Source organism: Varanus komodoensis, unplaced genomic scaffold, assembly GCF_004798865.1.
Source record: "Varanus komodoensis strain SLA01 unplaced genomic scaffold, ASM479886v1 scaffold15, whole genome shotgun sequence".
NCBI classification, from domain to species: domain Eukaryota; kingdom Metazoa; phylum Chordata; class Lepidosauria; order Squamata; family Varanidae; genus Varanus; species Varanus komodoensis.
Window position 1 is genome coordinate 29,068,404 of NW_025335440.1, and position 16,801 is coordinate 29,085,204.

Genomic DNA, 16,801 nt, shown 5'->3' on the forward strand with positions numbered 1-16,801 from the left:
CATGTGAGAAGTGGCATGATAAAGGGGCTACTTTGTCAGGTGCAAATCCATGTTCTTTGCAAAACCTGAATATATTTGCAGGAAAGTTTTGTGGCAGTAATATGATTGTCTTCCTAGCTTTGAGTTTTCCAGTTCAAATTATTCCATCCACAAAACATTATCCATTGAAGAAAGAAAAGAAATAGCACAATACTTACTGGATCTTTTTTTACCAGGTCTTGATCAGACACTACTGCAATGAGGTGGGCAAGTGTAAACACAGAGTTAAGTACATATGAAAAAAACAAATTCTTGTGCAACGTTATCCTTTGACAGCTGAGGCTCCTGAAAAATATGCACCACAAATTGTAAATTAGAGGTTTGAGTCTGATGTCACTGTGTAACAAGCACATGCTGGAAATGCTTTTTGAAGAATGCAATCTGGCAAGAGGGAGTTGGAAAACACATGGCTGGCATTAAAACCATGGGAGCAAACCTTTCCCCTCTTTACACCTGTTTAAACCTACATGCTTTCCAGACCACTTGAAGGACCTCTCAGTTTGCATTCCCTGTAAGACTTTTATGTTCAGATTGCATAGGTCGAAAATTACCATGGAAGTTAGTGAAATATTTGTACATATATAAATGATGAACAGCATGTTTTTCCTATCCTATAAGGAAATAGTCTTATGGGAATTTATATGGGAATGACATAATGCTGAAGGAATGGGTAATCAGCTAACTGAGGAATCTAGTACTCAAATTTCCCTGAATGTTAGAGAGGTTTGGATTCATATTCTGCAGGGTTTCAATTCCTTCTTGGATCTCACAAGAATAAGTCCAATGTAGGCTTTCACAGAAAAAAAAAGACCTACAGTTCCCAGCATGCCCCAACCAGCATGGTTGGCTGGAGCATTCTGGAAGTTGTAAGGATTTTTTCTAGCTAAATTTCCCGTTTAACTGTGGTAAATATAGTCCAGATTTCCATACCCCAAAGTCTGCTTTCCTTAACCTAAGTGCAGATGATTGGACTATTAAATTACTATACCAACTGATACTGATACTAATAATGTTATTGGATGTATGAATGAAGCTTCAATAGTTAGAATACTAAAAATATCCACTGTCATTTATTTATTTCTATTCTGCCAGTGTGGGAGCCCAGTATGAGTGCATTAGGTCGGATGCAGATTTAGTCATACTTAGACTCACTGAGATCAACGGAATGTACATTAGTCATACTTTAAATGTTACTATATCTGGATCCAACTCAATAGGAATTTGCCTACTTCTATTGAACCCCATTTGCTATTTTATTTTTTATTTTAAAGCCCAGTTGCTGTGCAGTTGCCACTCACGCAATACAGAGTTCCCCCTGGAGTGGTTTGATTTTCACAGTCTAAATACTGCAGCGTTGCGCACAAACATGGCAGTGAGTTGCTTAATAAAAGGGATAGCAGCAGTCTTTGAGAGACCACAGAGCTTTGTTCTTTCTGTGACTAAAACTGTCCATTTATCCCTGCCCTCTGCTTGCAGTTCTTCAACTAATTACTAATTGGTAAGAGACTTTGAAATTTGGTATCTTTCATCATTAAAACTGTTGAAGTAATGATATATTTTACCCTTGTGATAATGTTAAAAATTGTAATTGGTCATCATAAAAGTAAAACATTTCAAAGAGTCCTCAAGCAAAGAAAAGGGGAAAATGGAAAAATTTAAATTCCTTTAAAATAAAAAAAAAAGTTTGGATTTTTTGGTTGTATGCCTTCCTCCTGAAAGTCTCAGAGAAAAGCCAAAATCACTTGCTTCTATGTTGGCCAGTTCTCTCTGCTCCTCCATACACACAAAGAATTCCACTTTCACATCACCAAAACATTTCCCATGTTTAAATTACTGATAGTGAGTACAGTAGATGGTTCAAGATTGACCAATTCCTATAAAGTGGCCTTGAGCAGGCAACCTATTTGGAAGAGGGGTTCTTTAGTAGTCATCTGTTGAATCTCAGAACAGTAGCTCCTGGGGATTGATTGACTGATTGATTGATTAAAGATGCCTATTGCTTTATATGATCAATGGTGTGACATTGGGTGAATAGTCACAAGATCATTTGTCTTAGATTAGTTACTCCTAAACACATGTTCACCTCTGTTTTCCACAGATAAGCAGGGTGGATTCACAATGGCAAAAAGATAGATCAATAGTTTGCAGCATTTTGGTTTGATTGCTGAGAATTCAACCTTGCTTTAGATCTGTGCTCCGAACAACTTCAGTGTCTTTGCTTCTAGATTCACCTTGGAAGCCAAACAAAGATCTGTCTGAAATCATGTCTGCCTGGCATTTTACATATTTATAGAGCATTTGAATTTCTGTATTATGGCATTACTGATTTTGTTTTGATGTTCAGTGTAAGAACAAGAATATATTTAAGAGACTTTAACAGATAATGAAATGATCCCTGTTGGACCCATGTTCATTTTACGTATGTTAACAGAATATACATAATATCATTTATTTGACTTTGGTAGATAAAAGAGGGTGCCATTGTTGGTTATGCAAAAAACTTCATTAGAATGCTTTCTTGAATAGTTACTCCAAGGAAGCGGGGTGCTGCACTTAACAGTAAACTGGAACAAAATGGCACCTAGATAAGATTAGTGGCAAGCCACTGCTGGCCAATGAATGACTTGCACAGACAAGAGAAGAATGGGTGGCTGTGAATATCTCTTGTCAGGTCAGAACAGTAAGTTGAAGCTTACAGAAAATACTTACTTGAAATAGAAGAAAATTCCCAAGGAAATCAACAGGGAAGTTATAGACATAGCATGTCCTACGATAGTCATGTAGTAAAGTATGTATACCATCTGAAATATCAAAAAGATTAAATGAAGGAATAACATTGTTGTTTAAAAGTTCTTTTGAGGTGAAGACATAAACAGTAACGAGGCCTAAACTTAAAATTAGCCAGCTGAGTCCTGAAGACCATGGTCCAAAGTAAGGAGGTCTGAAAGCGCTTTACTAGGGAGCAGCAGAGTGATATGGGCTTGGGAGCCATCATTTGAATTCCTCAAAATTCCTTGAATAGTATTGAACTGGGGCTCTGTGGAGAATTAACGTGGTGTCTGCCAGTCCTGGCCATCCAGAAATTATTTTCTAATTTCTAGATGGCTGCCCAAGGCAGCTGTCAGCCATAGGTTGTCCCATGGGCCTCAGGGAAACTGGTTGCTGTACACAGGTGTGACGCGCTGGTGCCAGCCTTGAGACCACTGTGTATTAACTCTCCCAGTACTTTGCCAGGGCCCTCTCATACCCTGAGCCAGAGCCTTCCGGTACTTCATATGTACTGGGGAAACCTGGCTTCAAATAAGTGGGTGATGCTTCTATCTTGCTTGGTTCTAAATAAAGTGAGGCAAACTCAGATCTCTTGAAGTCACATCTTGCATATTCCAATTACTTTATGTCTTTGCAGTCAATCTTCATATAACGATGTGGGCGTTGGGAGAAAAAAAATCCACCACTTTTGGTGAAACAGAATAATTAAAAATCAGAGAAGAAATGAAAGGAAGAAGATAGGAATTCATTTTCAACTAGAAGCATCTTGCTGTACATGTATTTTTCCCTCTGATGAATAGTAATCACTTTCAGATGGCTGGAATCAGTCCAAACTGACAGCCATGGTCTGTTGCACATTATTTCTGTTTTATTTTTCTCTACATTAAGGATAAATTATGGTCAGATTTTCCCCCATGAATGACATGCTTAATAGGTATCCCAGCCTCCCTTCCTGATCTACCATCTGGAAAAAATGAAACCTGCATAGATGCTTACTGAAAGCCTTTGAGAATATCATTACTCCTTGTTGCAAAGGGTCATGGATTTCCTGAAAATATTAAAGGCCAACTTATATTAGACTTCCCCAGATTACTATATAATGAGGGGACCATTGCTCAATCTAAATGCCATACACAAAAAGAGGAAGTTAAATCAACCAGCAATAGCTGATATGTTCAGAGCACAAAATAAAATAATAAAATAAAATAGGACTATTATTTAAAAATGAAGGCACAGTCTCCAGGAAATATTAGGCAAGGGCAGAGATTTAAAATGCAAAGAATGTCAAGAACGACTGAGATCAAGGGAGCAATGTCAAAGGGGGTAGCCATGTTAGTTTGTTGGAGTAATAGAGTCTTGTAGCAGCTTAAAGACTAACACTTGCATTCTAGCATAAGCCTTCATGTGCTGTGTCCATGAAAGCTTATGTCATAATATATTTATAAGTCAATAATGGGCAGGATCAGGCCCAATCTTCCATTCAGGAGTAATACTCATGGCTGCCTCAGCTAGAAAAGTGAGCTATGCTTTGTCAGTCCTGCAACTGATCTTCAGTCTTGAAAGACACCTGAAGGACTCCAGTGCTCTAACTTTTGTCCCTGCTAGGACCAAGTCAATATTTTGCTACCTCACTGGTAAGCCTTTGGGAAAAAATCTTTTGAGAGGTGGGACAGGGACCCTTCATGAAACATAGAAAAAGGAGAAGATTTTCTTGATGCCTCTGCCAGCAGTAATGAAAAGGGAGAAATTACACTCTTGTTATTCCCCCTTGCAATTCCAAGTCAGACTCTATCTGAGAATTCCACATTTGGCACAGGTGATCCCAAAATCCACCAGGGTGCTGGCTCAGAGGGTTCCTGTCATGGACTGTCTACTGACTGTCTCCTTGCTATTCCTTCTGGCTGCAGCTGAGACAGATGGTAAGGCAGGTGGAAGCAGCCACCTGCAGAAAGGAGATACTGTGTTCTTGCCATCCAGGTATGGCTATTTCCTCCTGTTTGGCTCAAGCTGAGCCTTGGGAGACTTCATAAGGGAGCTGCTGGTACTTTGCTGAACTTGAAAGGTGTTTGTGCTGTTGCTAGAACAGCTTGACAGTTTGTCTTTTTCATTTTACCTCTCCTGGTATTCTGTTGTATCTAGTTAAAGCCATGAGATAAGTTGCCATGGGGATGCATGTACCTTTGCTTGGCTCCGGTTGTGGGACCTTAGTGAGATGAGGACCTCTTTTTTGCTGCTTGATGGTTGGGTTGCTTGAAGTGACTTGTGCTTTTTTTCATCCCACTGTTCTCCCTTTTTTTGCTGTGAGTTTGATGTGGATGAGATACCTCATTCTTAGGACACTTAACATTAATGGTTTAGCAAATTACTTAGTGTGACCATGTTGCTATTACTTGCTCTGGAAATAATGATTAACTGAGCTACTTGCATGTCTAGTACATTTTCAAATTTTGGATGTGTGTTAGAGGAACTATAGTTGAGTTAATCTTGCATATGAATGATGTGTTTGTTTTTGTGAATGTCTTTGAACACAATGTTTTATGTAAAGTGTTGTATGGCTCTCTACTCAGTGGCTGAAATAAATAATACATCTGCACCCATAAACCTGGCATGCCAGACATGCATGTACATTGTTACATTCACGTCTGTGTGTGTTTTAATTTGCGGGAATATGTTCAACATCGGTGCCAATTCAGCAAAGAGGATGCGTAACTGGAATCTGATCCATGCATGCAGATTTATCATCTTATATGACAGGGATAAATCATGCATGCAATTCATGCCACAGAGTTGAGCAATAGACTCTAAAATAGTGTAACAAATAAGACTTTTGAATGTTGAACAAATGGAAGCTGTGTGTATGACATTCCTTGCCTAGGGCATGATGTGTGATTATCAGTACATTATACATAAAACTCTCCCCTTCTTCACATTCCACACACCTACCCACACACACACGTGAAATGCAGAGAGATTTCCCTTTGGCACACATAATTAATAGTACATAGGTTCATTTAACAATATGCATAGGCAGAGCAAATATCCAGCTGCTAAACAGGATTTTTTCAGAGACCCAGTTACAAGATCAGAAGAGGCTCAGACCTTGCAGCCTCAGAATGCCCCCTCACCCCCTGTGCAGCCAGCATGCAAAGAATGTACCGGCTACATTTCCAAGGTTGCATGAATAGCCTTGGAGATGGAGTTTGGGGAGTGTCCCTGGGAGCACTGAGGGGCGGAGAGTGGCCTCCAAGAGACGAGGTACCTCAGCCTCCTCCCCGCATGCTCCATAGAAGAACCTCAGCTGGATAGCTGAAATCGGCTGTCTAGTGCATTACAGAGACGTGCTCAGAGGGAAGCTTTGCCTCTGTACCCATCCTGTCCTCCATGGGATGTGTGTAATCCTGCAGATTTGGAGGGCCATGGCTGACTGGATTGTACCCTTTGTGTGTAGAACTTGTGAGCTGGATTTAGGATCACCTGAAATATAACTGAATGGGGTGGAAAACAAAGGAAAGGGAGCAAATAGCCCTTTGTGGCACATCTTGTGTAATTCATAGAAAATGTGTAGAATAAAAATGCTGTAGGAATCAATGCTGTATAAAACTTTAAATAACGTACCTTACGTTTTTCATTTGTGAAAGAATTGCACCGTGTGTAATTGGACCAAGTCCGGTTGCTTTCAGGATGCCGGAACCAGGTTCCTGTCTTATCACAATATTTTGTTGCTGTTTCTATGAATTAAGAATGCAACATGAGTAATACACTTTAGAAGTCTAAGTACATATAATAAATCTCATTAGTTTCTGCACATCTAATTAATGTTAGGTGACATTTAAATCTCATTTATCAGATCAATGCTACAGAAGATGAAACAATGAACTTTACTTCACTAATCACTATTGAGAATATATTCTGATAACTTCCTATAACCTGATATATTTGAATCAGCTCCATTTTCTATTATGCTTTCCCAAAGCCTCTGTGATAAAGTAGACATAAGCAAGATATTAAGAGGAATTGGATTGGCCATTCTAGGATAATGCATCACAACAGCTAGTTTTTTTTCTCCCCATTCATTTAAAGCTGGGCCAACTATCGCCTATCGCTTTTGTGGGGCCATTCATCCCCTGTGACAGTGTGTGGGATATCTAGAAACCTCCCAAGGGCTAAGTGACTGAATTTTAAGGATATTTTAACTTAAAATATGAGCTGCCCAAGGCTTGTATCATTCTGAGGAGTGGTGTGGATGTGCACACAGCATTCTTGGAACAAAATGTCTCTGAAAACACTTCTGTATCATCACACAGAACCATTTCCAAAGGCATTCTGTCTCAGGCTATTCACTGTCCAGGTCCAAATTAGGCCCCTTGGGGTTAGGCTAGCTCCACCCTTGCAATTGCATTAGCTTGATTCTACACTGTGTTATGTTATATTCTCTAGTTTGCAGGATCGACACTACCCTGGGGGATTTCAAACAGATAACAGGTCACCTACTTCAGATAGAGTCTTCCTAGCCTGAGGATACAGCTCCCATATCACCCAGCTCAGAGGATAACATCTCCTGTCCTCTGCCACGTGGTGACATGAGTTGGCTGAAGCAGATGCTAAAACTCATAGTCAGAATTGAGCAAGGGTGGAGCCACTGAAAGACCTCAGTGGCCTGAAGTCCTTTGCTGATTGTAGTCCTGAATATGGTATGGTGACTGTTAAAATTATGAGTTCTATACTAGCCTGTAAGACAGGGGAGGGCAATTCATGGCCCTCCAAATATTTTGGACTAAAATTCCCATCAGCCCTTGTGAGCACAGCTTACGCTGAGGGAACATGGGAGTTGTAGGCCAAAATATTTGGCAGGCCACAAGTTGCCCACTCCTGTTCTAATGCAATGTGCCTGAGAAACCTGTGCATATGTACAAAACATGCAGCTGAAGCAAGTTGCTGTCTGACAGAAATAGGTTCTACAAGTGTCTGTTATTTCCTTCTTAACCAAACCAAACTTCCCTATGGTGAGCAATATACCTTTGGGCAAGAATGCTGGTTGCTCAACTCCCCTGACCCAGATGCAAAGCAGAACAAGATTCATGCAGTGTTGTCTGTTTATATAAAAAGGAATTGGAATAGCTACTGTTTGTCATGCAAGAGACCCACACATACTGAAGGGGTAAGAGCAGGAGTGGGCAACTTGTGGCCTGCCAAGTATTTTGGCCTACAACTCCCATGTTCCCTCAGCGTAAGCTATGCTCACAAGGGCTGATGGGAATTTTAGTCCAAAATATTTGGAGGGCCATGAATTGCCCTCCCCTGCTGTAAGAAGTAGTTGCAGGGATTTTCCTGTTTTTCCAGTAGGTGGTAGTCATGCGGCCTATTGGCCCTGATCCAGTATTAAATCCCCAAAGAAGAAAGAGTCTTTGGCTGGTTCAACAGCTTCTTATGGAGATTACGTGAGCCAGCACTACTCCAGTGTGCTATCCAAGGTCCTGACATGACCCAGAAGAGTCCGTGAGTGCAATGCTCTGGTCTGCTCCCACCGGGCCTCACAAAGCCTAATCAGGGCAATTGTTCCTGCAGCTCATGAAGGGTGGGCTTTAGTTAATGTCCATCAAAATTCCTATATACGTGTACAATTTTTCTAGGATTATTTTAAACAACCAGTTATACTGTTGATTATAATCGTAGCTCAAAGCTTATATTTCTGTGACAGAGGGTGGGTGAGGAAGTACAAGAGGGAGATATTGTCACAATACTTGCAGCCAAAATCTAATGAAGTAATTAAGAGTTGTTTTTGCATAAAGGACTCTGGGATAAGTTTCAAAACCAGTAGCTTAACAACCATAGTAACAAGCATTATGTACAGTTTGAAGGCGGGTAGATTCTGCTTTGAAAAAGGTTGGAATTTGGTTTCCTTAGAAATCATAATAAGAAAATGACATTTGTATTACCAAATACAATGCTGCGAATATATGCACAGCAATTGCAAAATCATTCTCTTGTAAAACTGATTAAAATAGTCTGAGAATATTACATGATTTTAAGGCCTTTCTCTTGTTTGGACTGAACATGAGCACAGAAGACTGGTTAGCTGGTCTCTTTGGGAAGCAGGCATGCAGTTGGATCTCAGAGGGCACACATGTGGTGACCTGGCACTGGTGGGCAAGCTGGCCATGGAAAGAGCAAACTGGTACTGGCTTCTACAACCAAGAGTAGAACAACCCAGCCTCTTCTGTCTCCAGACACTTGCAGTTCCTTGAGAAGGACTGGTCAAGAACCACACTGGGGTCCCTTGCATGAGCTTGTTTGCAGTTGTCTTGTGTCTGCTAGAGAAGACAGCTTAGGTTACAGGGTTTGCTCAGCATGCTGAGTGAAACCTAGTTGTTAAATCAGGGTTAGTATGACCAATGACATGGCACACCCCCTTGTGAGCGTCTTTCCTTTTACCCCCAAAGCACTCAGTCTGAGTTTTACTGATAACAGGACAAAAGGCTTGTTAGGGATTCAGGAGAAAATTCAGAGAACAGAAAAAAATGTTCAGTTTCAGAGCACAAAGCAATAAGCAGTTTAAAGAAGCAATTCCGTGACAAATGACAAATAAATGTAAAATACTATCCAGCTAGCTCAGCCCTGTGCTAAACTGACTCCTTGATTATTTGAAGAACTGCAGTCTCCATGGTGCATTTCCTTGCTACCTGTCATTCTACCACCCGGACCAGAGGAAAAGACATTGGTGCAGTTTTCTCTGGTTTTGTGTCAAGCTCTCCTACTTCCTGGGAGCAATGCTCTTAGCATTGGCACCAAAAGAGAAAGGACTTTCAACTCCTTTTCCCAGTGGACTTGGTCTCCTTTGTTCCCCACCTCCCACCTGCCCTTTTCCAAGGTGGAGATTTCTCCTGTCATATCTACTTACCAAGACATTAAAACCACCCTAACCCCCTGGTGCCCACAACCAATGAGAAAAGGCGAGTGATAAGAGGCAATGCCTTTTCTGTGGTGGCACCTCGTTTTCTGAATGCCTTCCTCAGAAAGGCTTACCTGGTGCCTATGTTATGCTTTTTGGTTCCAGGTGAAGTCCTTTTTCATTGCTCAGACATTTTAAGAACTATCTTTGGTGCTTTAATTTTTTCTCCTGGTGGTTTTAATTGGTTTTATGTCCTGGGATGGTTTGACTCTTTGCTGCTGGTTTTAGCTTGGTTTTATTCTATGCTCTTTATATTCTTTTTGTTTGTACTTTGTTTTGACTGTATTGTACATTGCCCAGAGAACCTCTGTGACTGGGCAGTTTAAAATTATAGTAAATAAAAAAGTAAGGCAGGGGATGTAGTTTTGTGCCTGTCAGTTCTAGCTTTCAGTCACTGAGCACCCTCAATGGCCACAGAATATAGAGTTCACTTGGGGTGGGTGAAAGGAATAGAGTATTCTGGAAGAGGGGATGGCTGTTACCACCATTCCTAGCACTATAGGATGTCTGAGTTTGGCGGCTTGCATGCAGCAAGAATGTGGGGCACAGGACTGCAGCTTTAATTTGCCATCACAGCTTCCAGGCTGTATACGCCATCATCATTAAAGTAACATGAGAACACAGAGACGAAGTGTTATCCTTAAAGTGCATAAAATCATTTTAAATAAATACATAAATAAAGACAAATCATGAACTGAGGGAACGTGTTCATTTCTTATGACCAGGAACATGTTCTCTATAGAAACACTTGGAAAAAGCAGACTCTAGGCAGTCCAAAGGAAAAGACTTTTGGAATAACTATATCTGAGCACAGCAGCTCTGGGGATCCAATGTTCAAATGTGAATACGTGTCCAGGCAGTATACAAGAAAAGAACATATTCTCTAAGCTACCCATCAATTTATCTTACACATCATCTTAGATTGCTTTCCTACTATCTTCTCCACTGCATCTGTTGCCAGATATTATCTGAAGCTGGAAAGCAACTGAAGTCTTACACCAAGATTAAAGGTGGCTACGCAGTAGAACACTATGTACCAAATGTTTACCTAACGTCCTCCTATTGATATCCAAGGGATTGTTATATTAACACTTAATTCTCTCCGCCAATGAATGAAGAGAATATTGCTTCAGCTGCTTAGACAATCACTGTGACTTGGGAAGGACTGGGGAGGGGAATGAGGAGAGAAAATCTTTGGCCTAATAATTATGAAGTCTAAATGGTATGCCTCTTTTCCCCAGACCCTATTCAACAAGCCTGACTCATTGGCAATGAGCAAGCATAATCAATCAAAGGACATTTTCATGACAACCCTCTGCTCTGCAGGGCTATAATAAGGAGCAATAAGAGAGATTTTTGGAACTTTACCTCAATATTGAAGATTTGTCCCAATACGCTGTACAGAATGGAAGAAAGGGCAGGTTAAATCATCTGCTTCAATTGTGATTGATGTTTCATTGATGGGAAATAAGCTCAGAGGTCTGAATCAGAATGGCTTTAAGCCAGGACTAGACAATGTAAGGCCTGGAGTAATATCTACCTCGCTGAGCCATTCTCCTCAGTCACACGTCCCTGGATTACTCCAGCTGCTGCTTCTGTTTTAACAGTAGGGCAAGCTGCTTGTCCCACCCCCAGTCTAAGCTGATAGGAGGCAACGGTTGCTATGACTGTTCTCCATTTTAATTCCTATGGTGAAAATTGAAGGGGACACAACCATCCACAGAGCTAAATGGCTAAGTTCATACCCTTGGTTCACCTTTGCTATGCTGTGAGCACCACGTTCTGGGCACACAGAGTACAGATGATGATTTAAAAGTAGAGCTGAGCCAAGACTAAGCTATTCACCTCACAGCTTTGTTTATACTGGCCAAGCCCACCTCTGCATTTAACTCCATCTTCTTTCTTGTGGCTGTGGGTAGCCATGCAGATTGCCAACAATTTTTTGCAGAGTAGTTTTGTTGGTGTGAATTCTCTCTTGATTACGTTAAGACAAGCAGCCTACCAAAGTTCAACAGTACAACCCCAAACTGGATGAAAAGCTTGGAGCTCTATGTCCAACAATAGATTGGCAGATTGGTGTACTGTTAACATGGATGATGATGATGTTTGGATTGGATAACCCATACAATCAATAGAGTATTTAAAAGGTATAGTCATGCAGACTATAGCAGTACAGTAGTTTCTAAAGTTATACAGCTTCCTCCCCTTGGAAACTTTTCTAAGCTGTAGCATCTTGAGAAGGGATAGTAGGAACGCTTCACTTCAGCTGGAATTTGGAAGTGAAACTTCAACTACTAGGACATGTTATCTACTTATTACTCATATTTGCATCAACACTTCCTCCAGCGGGCTCACTCTGAAAAAGTTCAAACACATTTGGGTTTGGGTTTCCCTCATCCAAATGTAAGGGGATTCACATTTGTTCCATTCCATTTTATTTTCAATTGCTTAATGCCAGAGATGGAGGCTTCTAAATGGGAAGAAATGACTGCATCAATACATGTACTGCTGCACACAATGCCTGTAATACATGGAGAAGCCCACAGTACTAGTAATAATCATATTATGTTGGTGTTTACTTTGCATTTAGATCACGCCTTTCCCCCTCTTGTAAGGAACACAAGGCAGCTTACAAGCCTCCTCCATTTCAAGTTATCCTTACAACCACAACTCTGTGGGGTAGGTTTGGCTGAGAGTGAGTGACAGAGCCCAGGACACCCAGTGAACTTCATGGCCAAGCAGACATTAAAACCTGGATCTTCTGGGTCCCTGGTCTGACACCCTGGCTCTCCCCACATCTCACTGACTTTCATATAAATCCTCACTGTAAATACCCAGGAAGGTTGCTAGTTCCAATGTCCGTGGGGCAGCATATCCACTCTTGGTTTTAGTTTGGACTTCAAAGGAGCTATGCATTGTGCTGAACTTTACCTGCTATTGCCAAAGTAGGTTCACCACCCACTGTTAATACTAAAATAAGAATTAAAAATGATGTCGGAAAATTATCCATTTTCCTCTTCTTGTTTGTTTGTGTTTTGGATACATGCATCTTTCTTTCTGTGTTTTATGTTTGCATGTGCATGTTTTGTATAACATATTTTAAAGGGTTTAAACTTTGTAAACTGCCCAGTGAGCTTCAGCTATTGGATGGTATAGAAAAGTTATAAATGAAATAGAATGAAATCTGAGACAGAAGAACCAAGAACTCATGAGAAATCTTGTTATTAAGAAAACAAACAATATTTTAAAGGCAATTGCCAATCTGTGTGGCAATGAATAGACATTAAATGGAACAAATAAACAAAGTGAGTCAGAAGGGTCTCCTGGGCCATCTAGTGTGACCCTCGGCTCCAGACATAAGAAGCTGAGTCATACTGAGTCAGACCATCTCTCCCTCTAGCCCCATATGATCTACTCCAGTGTTGCTGGTGGGTAAATTATCAACCCTGGAACTTGCTGCAGTTCACCAATTTCCACCTCAGAACACTTCCTGACTCAAGTCTGTATCAAATTGTGAACATTGTTCTTTTCCTTCTTTTCATGCACATATTTTTAAAATGTTGTGCACATCTTTGAAATATATACATTATTCTTTTATGGATTAAAGCATATTTGCATGCATTTTGCAGGGGTATGCACACTGTCAAGTACATTTTGTTGGTTTGTTTGCAAATCATACTACAAGTTCAGAAAAATGCAGACCTTAACCACAGATTGCATCCCAGGCAGTGTCCATTCAGAAGAGGCAAACTGGCTAAATCTTGATCAGAAATGAACAGAAACACTTCACACATCTGTAGTCTATTCTAACTGCCAGCCATTCACCAAGGTTTCAGACAGGGGTGTTTGAGACAGGAATCCCTTACAAAAAAACAGATGAGCAAACCACTAATCAAACTAGGGAATTGAACCTAGCATCTCCTGCATGCCAAAATGTGCTGAATCTTGGAACTACAGATGAAGTGAGGAAAAGGTGTGGAAAAGATGCCACTGGTGCTTCATTCCACCAGAAAAAGAGAGACAGAGATGGAGAGAGAGAGAGAGAGAGAGAGAGAGAGAGAGAGAGAGAGAGAGAGAGAGTCAGAGTCCCCTTGGGCTTCATCCAATGTTGTGTGAGCAGATACAGTTCAGGGAGGGCCATTCTTCCTTCTCTGCATGCAGAAGGACCCAACCTTGATCTCCGGAATCTGAAGCTCTGGATAGCCCATGCCACTCCGTATTGGGAAGATGGATCAGTGGTCTGAGTCAATGTAAGACAGCTTACTATGTCTCCTGGTAGATGGATGGGCACAGTTGGAAACAACCCTTTAAACCGGAAGAAATACCAGAAAATCTCTTATCCTCTCACAGTGATATAAGCATCCACTTGTGCTGACTGCCTATACTAAGGTCAGGAAATCAGCTGTATCTCCATATGCCAGATAATTCTGTGTAGAAGAATTCTGACTTTTAAGTATCTCAAAACAAGAAACTGGTGTTTGCAATCTGCCAACCAAAAGACCATCTTTTAATCCATATGCCAGCAATATTTTAAGTGTTGAAGACAAAAGTTTCCATAAACATGAATATCTGCACAGATTGCAGGATATTTCAGAAAGTCCTGATGACTGTTTGTTTAGCTTTTGTATTTAAGAACCCTGCTGAGGTTCCCAGACAAATATTCTAGGGTGCATATTGTGACTACTTTTCATGCTTTCTAGGGGACACACCAATAAATGCACATTTTTGCTACTGCTCAGAGCTGTCAAAGGCAGGACATTCTAGAGGGCTTTCCTTCGTAGGGTCACCATATGTCAGACAACAACAGTACTTAAAAAAGGGGCAAATAAAGACAGATTTCATTCTGCTTAAGGCTGCATGTTCTTGACAGAGTAAAGCTACTCAGTGCTAGGAAAGAAAAAGAAAAAGAAAGAAAGCCAGAGAGGTGGCTTCCAGCTGAATGAAAGGAGCCCTTGGCTATCCAAACCAGTGCTGACTCAGAACCCATTCTGTGCCATGTATAGATTCCCCAAATAAATAAATAAATGAAGGAAGGAAGGAAGGAAGGAAGGAAGGAAGGAAGGAAGGAAGGATTGCAGGCAGGCAGCAAAATTGACAGATGTATCAAATATGCCCTGATAAGTAGGTATGGTTGAATTCATCACATCAATCCAGAAAGGCAATCATTCATCACACAACACCATCATTCCTCTGGCATCAGGTCAAGAAAGTACCATGGCAAAATACAAGACCTGTGTCAATATTCAGTGTAAAAAGTGCCCCTAGATTTCATTAATATATTACACTGCCTCTGCAAGCCATGCCTGAAGTGAAGGTAGCTCTGATAATAATATGTCTAGTTATGAAAAGGAGGAAACCATAGAAACATCCAACAAAGAGCATGTATGCCTTTTTTATTTAACAGTAACAAATTGGAGCCGAAGACAATTATCTGCACATCAGTACCTAACACATTTCTTCAGTAGCGTGAAACTGGCTCTTTCTGCCACCTCTTACAGGCAACCACTTCTATTAGCAGGTGCCAGTCTGCAGTCACCACAGGATCCCCAGATTTGCCCCACTTTTGATTAAATCTCCCAGTGCAGATCGGTCACCTGTGAAGTCCATCTCTAGCAACATGCTAACTTGCCCAGCAGCTGTGATGTGGGCCTGTGAACATTGATAAATTGAACAGCAGAGAAGCCTGTCTGACTGAAACAAAAGTTAATGAGTAGGACTGAAAGGTACATGGACAGTGCTAACTGGATAAAAATACTGAGGAGCAGAGGAAACAGAGGTGTGTGTGTGTGTGTGAGGGAGGGAGGAGTGGATATTGATTACTGTAGATGAAATTCAAAGTCATCCATAAATACTTAAACATGTCAGACCTTGAGTGTGTGTGGCAGGGAACTTGTATGCAGAATCTCACCTATCAATAAATTTAAAGCAGAGGTGGGAAGCATGTGGCTTTCCAGATGTTGTTGGCTATGCAGGCTAGGAATGATTGAAAGCAGTCCCAAAACACCTTCAGGGCTGCACATTCTATACCCTGCTATAAAGAAATAGTGAAGTGAAAAGAAGAAAAATTCTGAACATCTTTCTTTACATAAAGATAAATTAAGGAGATAAAGATAGATTTGCTTTATGCTCAGTCAATGCTATTCTGTGGGGAAAGATCTGGCGTAGGTGTTTAACTATCATGGTCTGATCTGAGCATCACAATAACAGAAGCCTTTTTAAAAAGCCTGGATTGTTGCAAATGAAGTAACAGTGAATAAGTGCACTGGTTCTGCTTCAAAGGCAGGAGTAAGACAACCCAGGGATGCTTGCTTAATTACACATCACTTAATTGTGATGTGAAAACTGAGAATTCTAGATTGTGGGGAGTGAAAATTCTAGCTTGTTGGGTTGTCCATTTCCCAACAACTTCCTGGTCCTCACATCATGATTAACAATTCAGAGTGCTTCTGGATTGTTTAGCACAAGCAGGAGTAATTAAGCAGCAGGCACTGGCATACCATCTCATTCTTGCTTCATTCGCAGTAACCCAGGGTTTAAAAAACAACAACCTGGGTCAATGTAAAGTAGGCTATTAATGCAGAATGAGTTGGATGAGACCTCATGTTAAATCATGGTTTAGCATAACAAGAATGAAATGCAGTGAAATTTGTTAGCATACCCCTTCTCCTCTTGAGCCTGACCACAACAAAGCTTTGGAAGATTTTGTTTCCGTCTTTGATAAAGCATTGCTTGGCATGTTGTTGAAACTTGACCTACTGTGGTTAATTTATGTTCAGCCATTTCTTTGCTGCCTGACAACAAAAGTGGTTTAAAACACACAATGTATCTTTTGGGCTACATGTATTTCTATGAATAATTCAAGGAACAATAATGGGCAGTGGGCCCTCTGTGGCTTAATAAAGTGGGTTTTGTTTTGTTTGCTGGCTTTTTGGGTGCCTGTTTTTCCAGGAACTTTATAACCTGTCTTGGACCATAAAATATAGGAGCGCATCCCAAGGAATAACAATATTCTTTTTACAGAAATGAACATACTTTAGCAGCTGC

The 16,801-nt window shown here is 40.7% G+C and overlaps 1 protein-coding gene across 1 annotated transcript in view; it reads right to left on the minus strand.

The window, feature by feature from the left end:
• CALCR (calcitonin receptor) overlaps window positions 1-16,801 on the minus strand; it is a 105,429-nt gene that overhangs the window by 45,322 nt on the left and 43,306 nt on the right. The window contains exons 5-7 of the mRNA XM_044425266.1: window positions 6,424-6,536; window positions 2,749-2,840; window positions 198-324 (exon numbers count right to left, since the gene is read on the minus strand). Of these exons, the coding sequence (XP_044281201.1) occupies window positions 198-324; window positions 2,749-2,840; window positions 6,424-6,536 (332 nt within the window). The remainder of the gene's footprint in view (window positions 1-197; window positions 325-2,748; window positions 2,841-6,423; window positions 6,537-16,801) is intronic.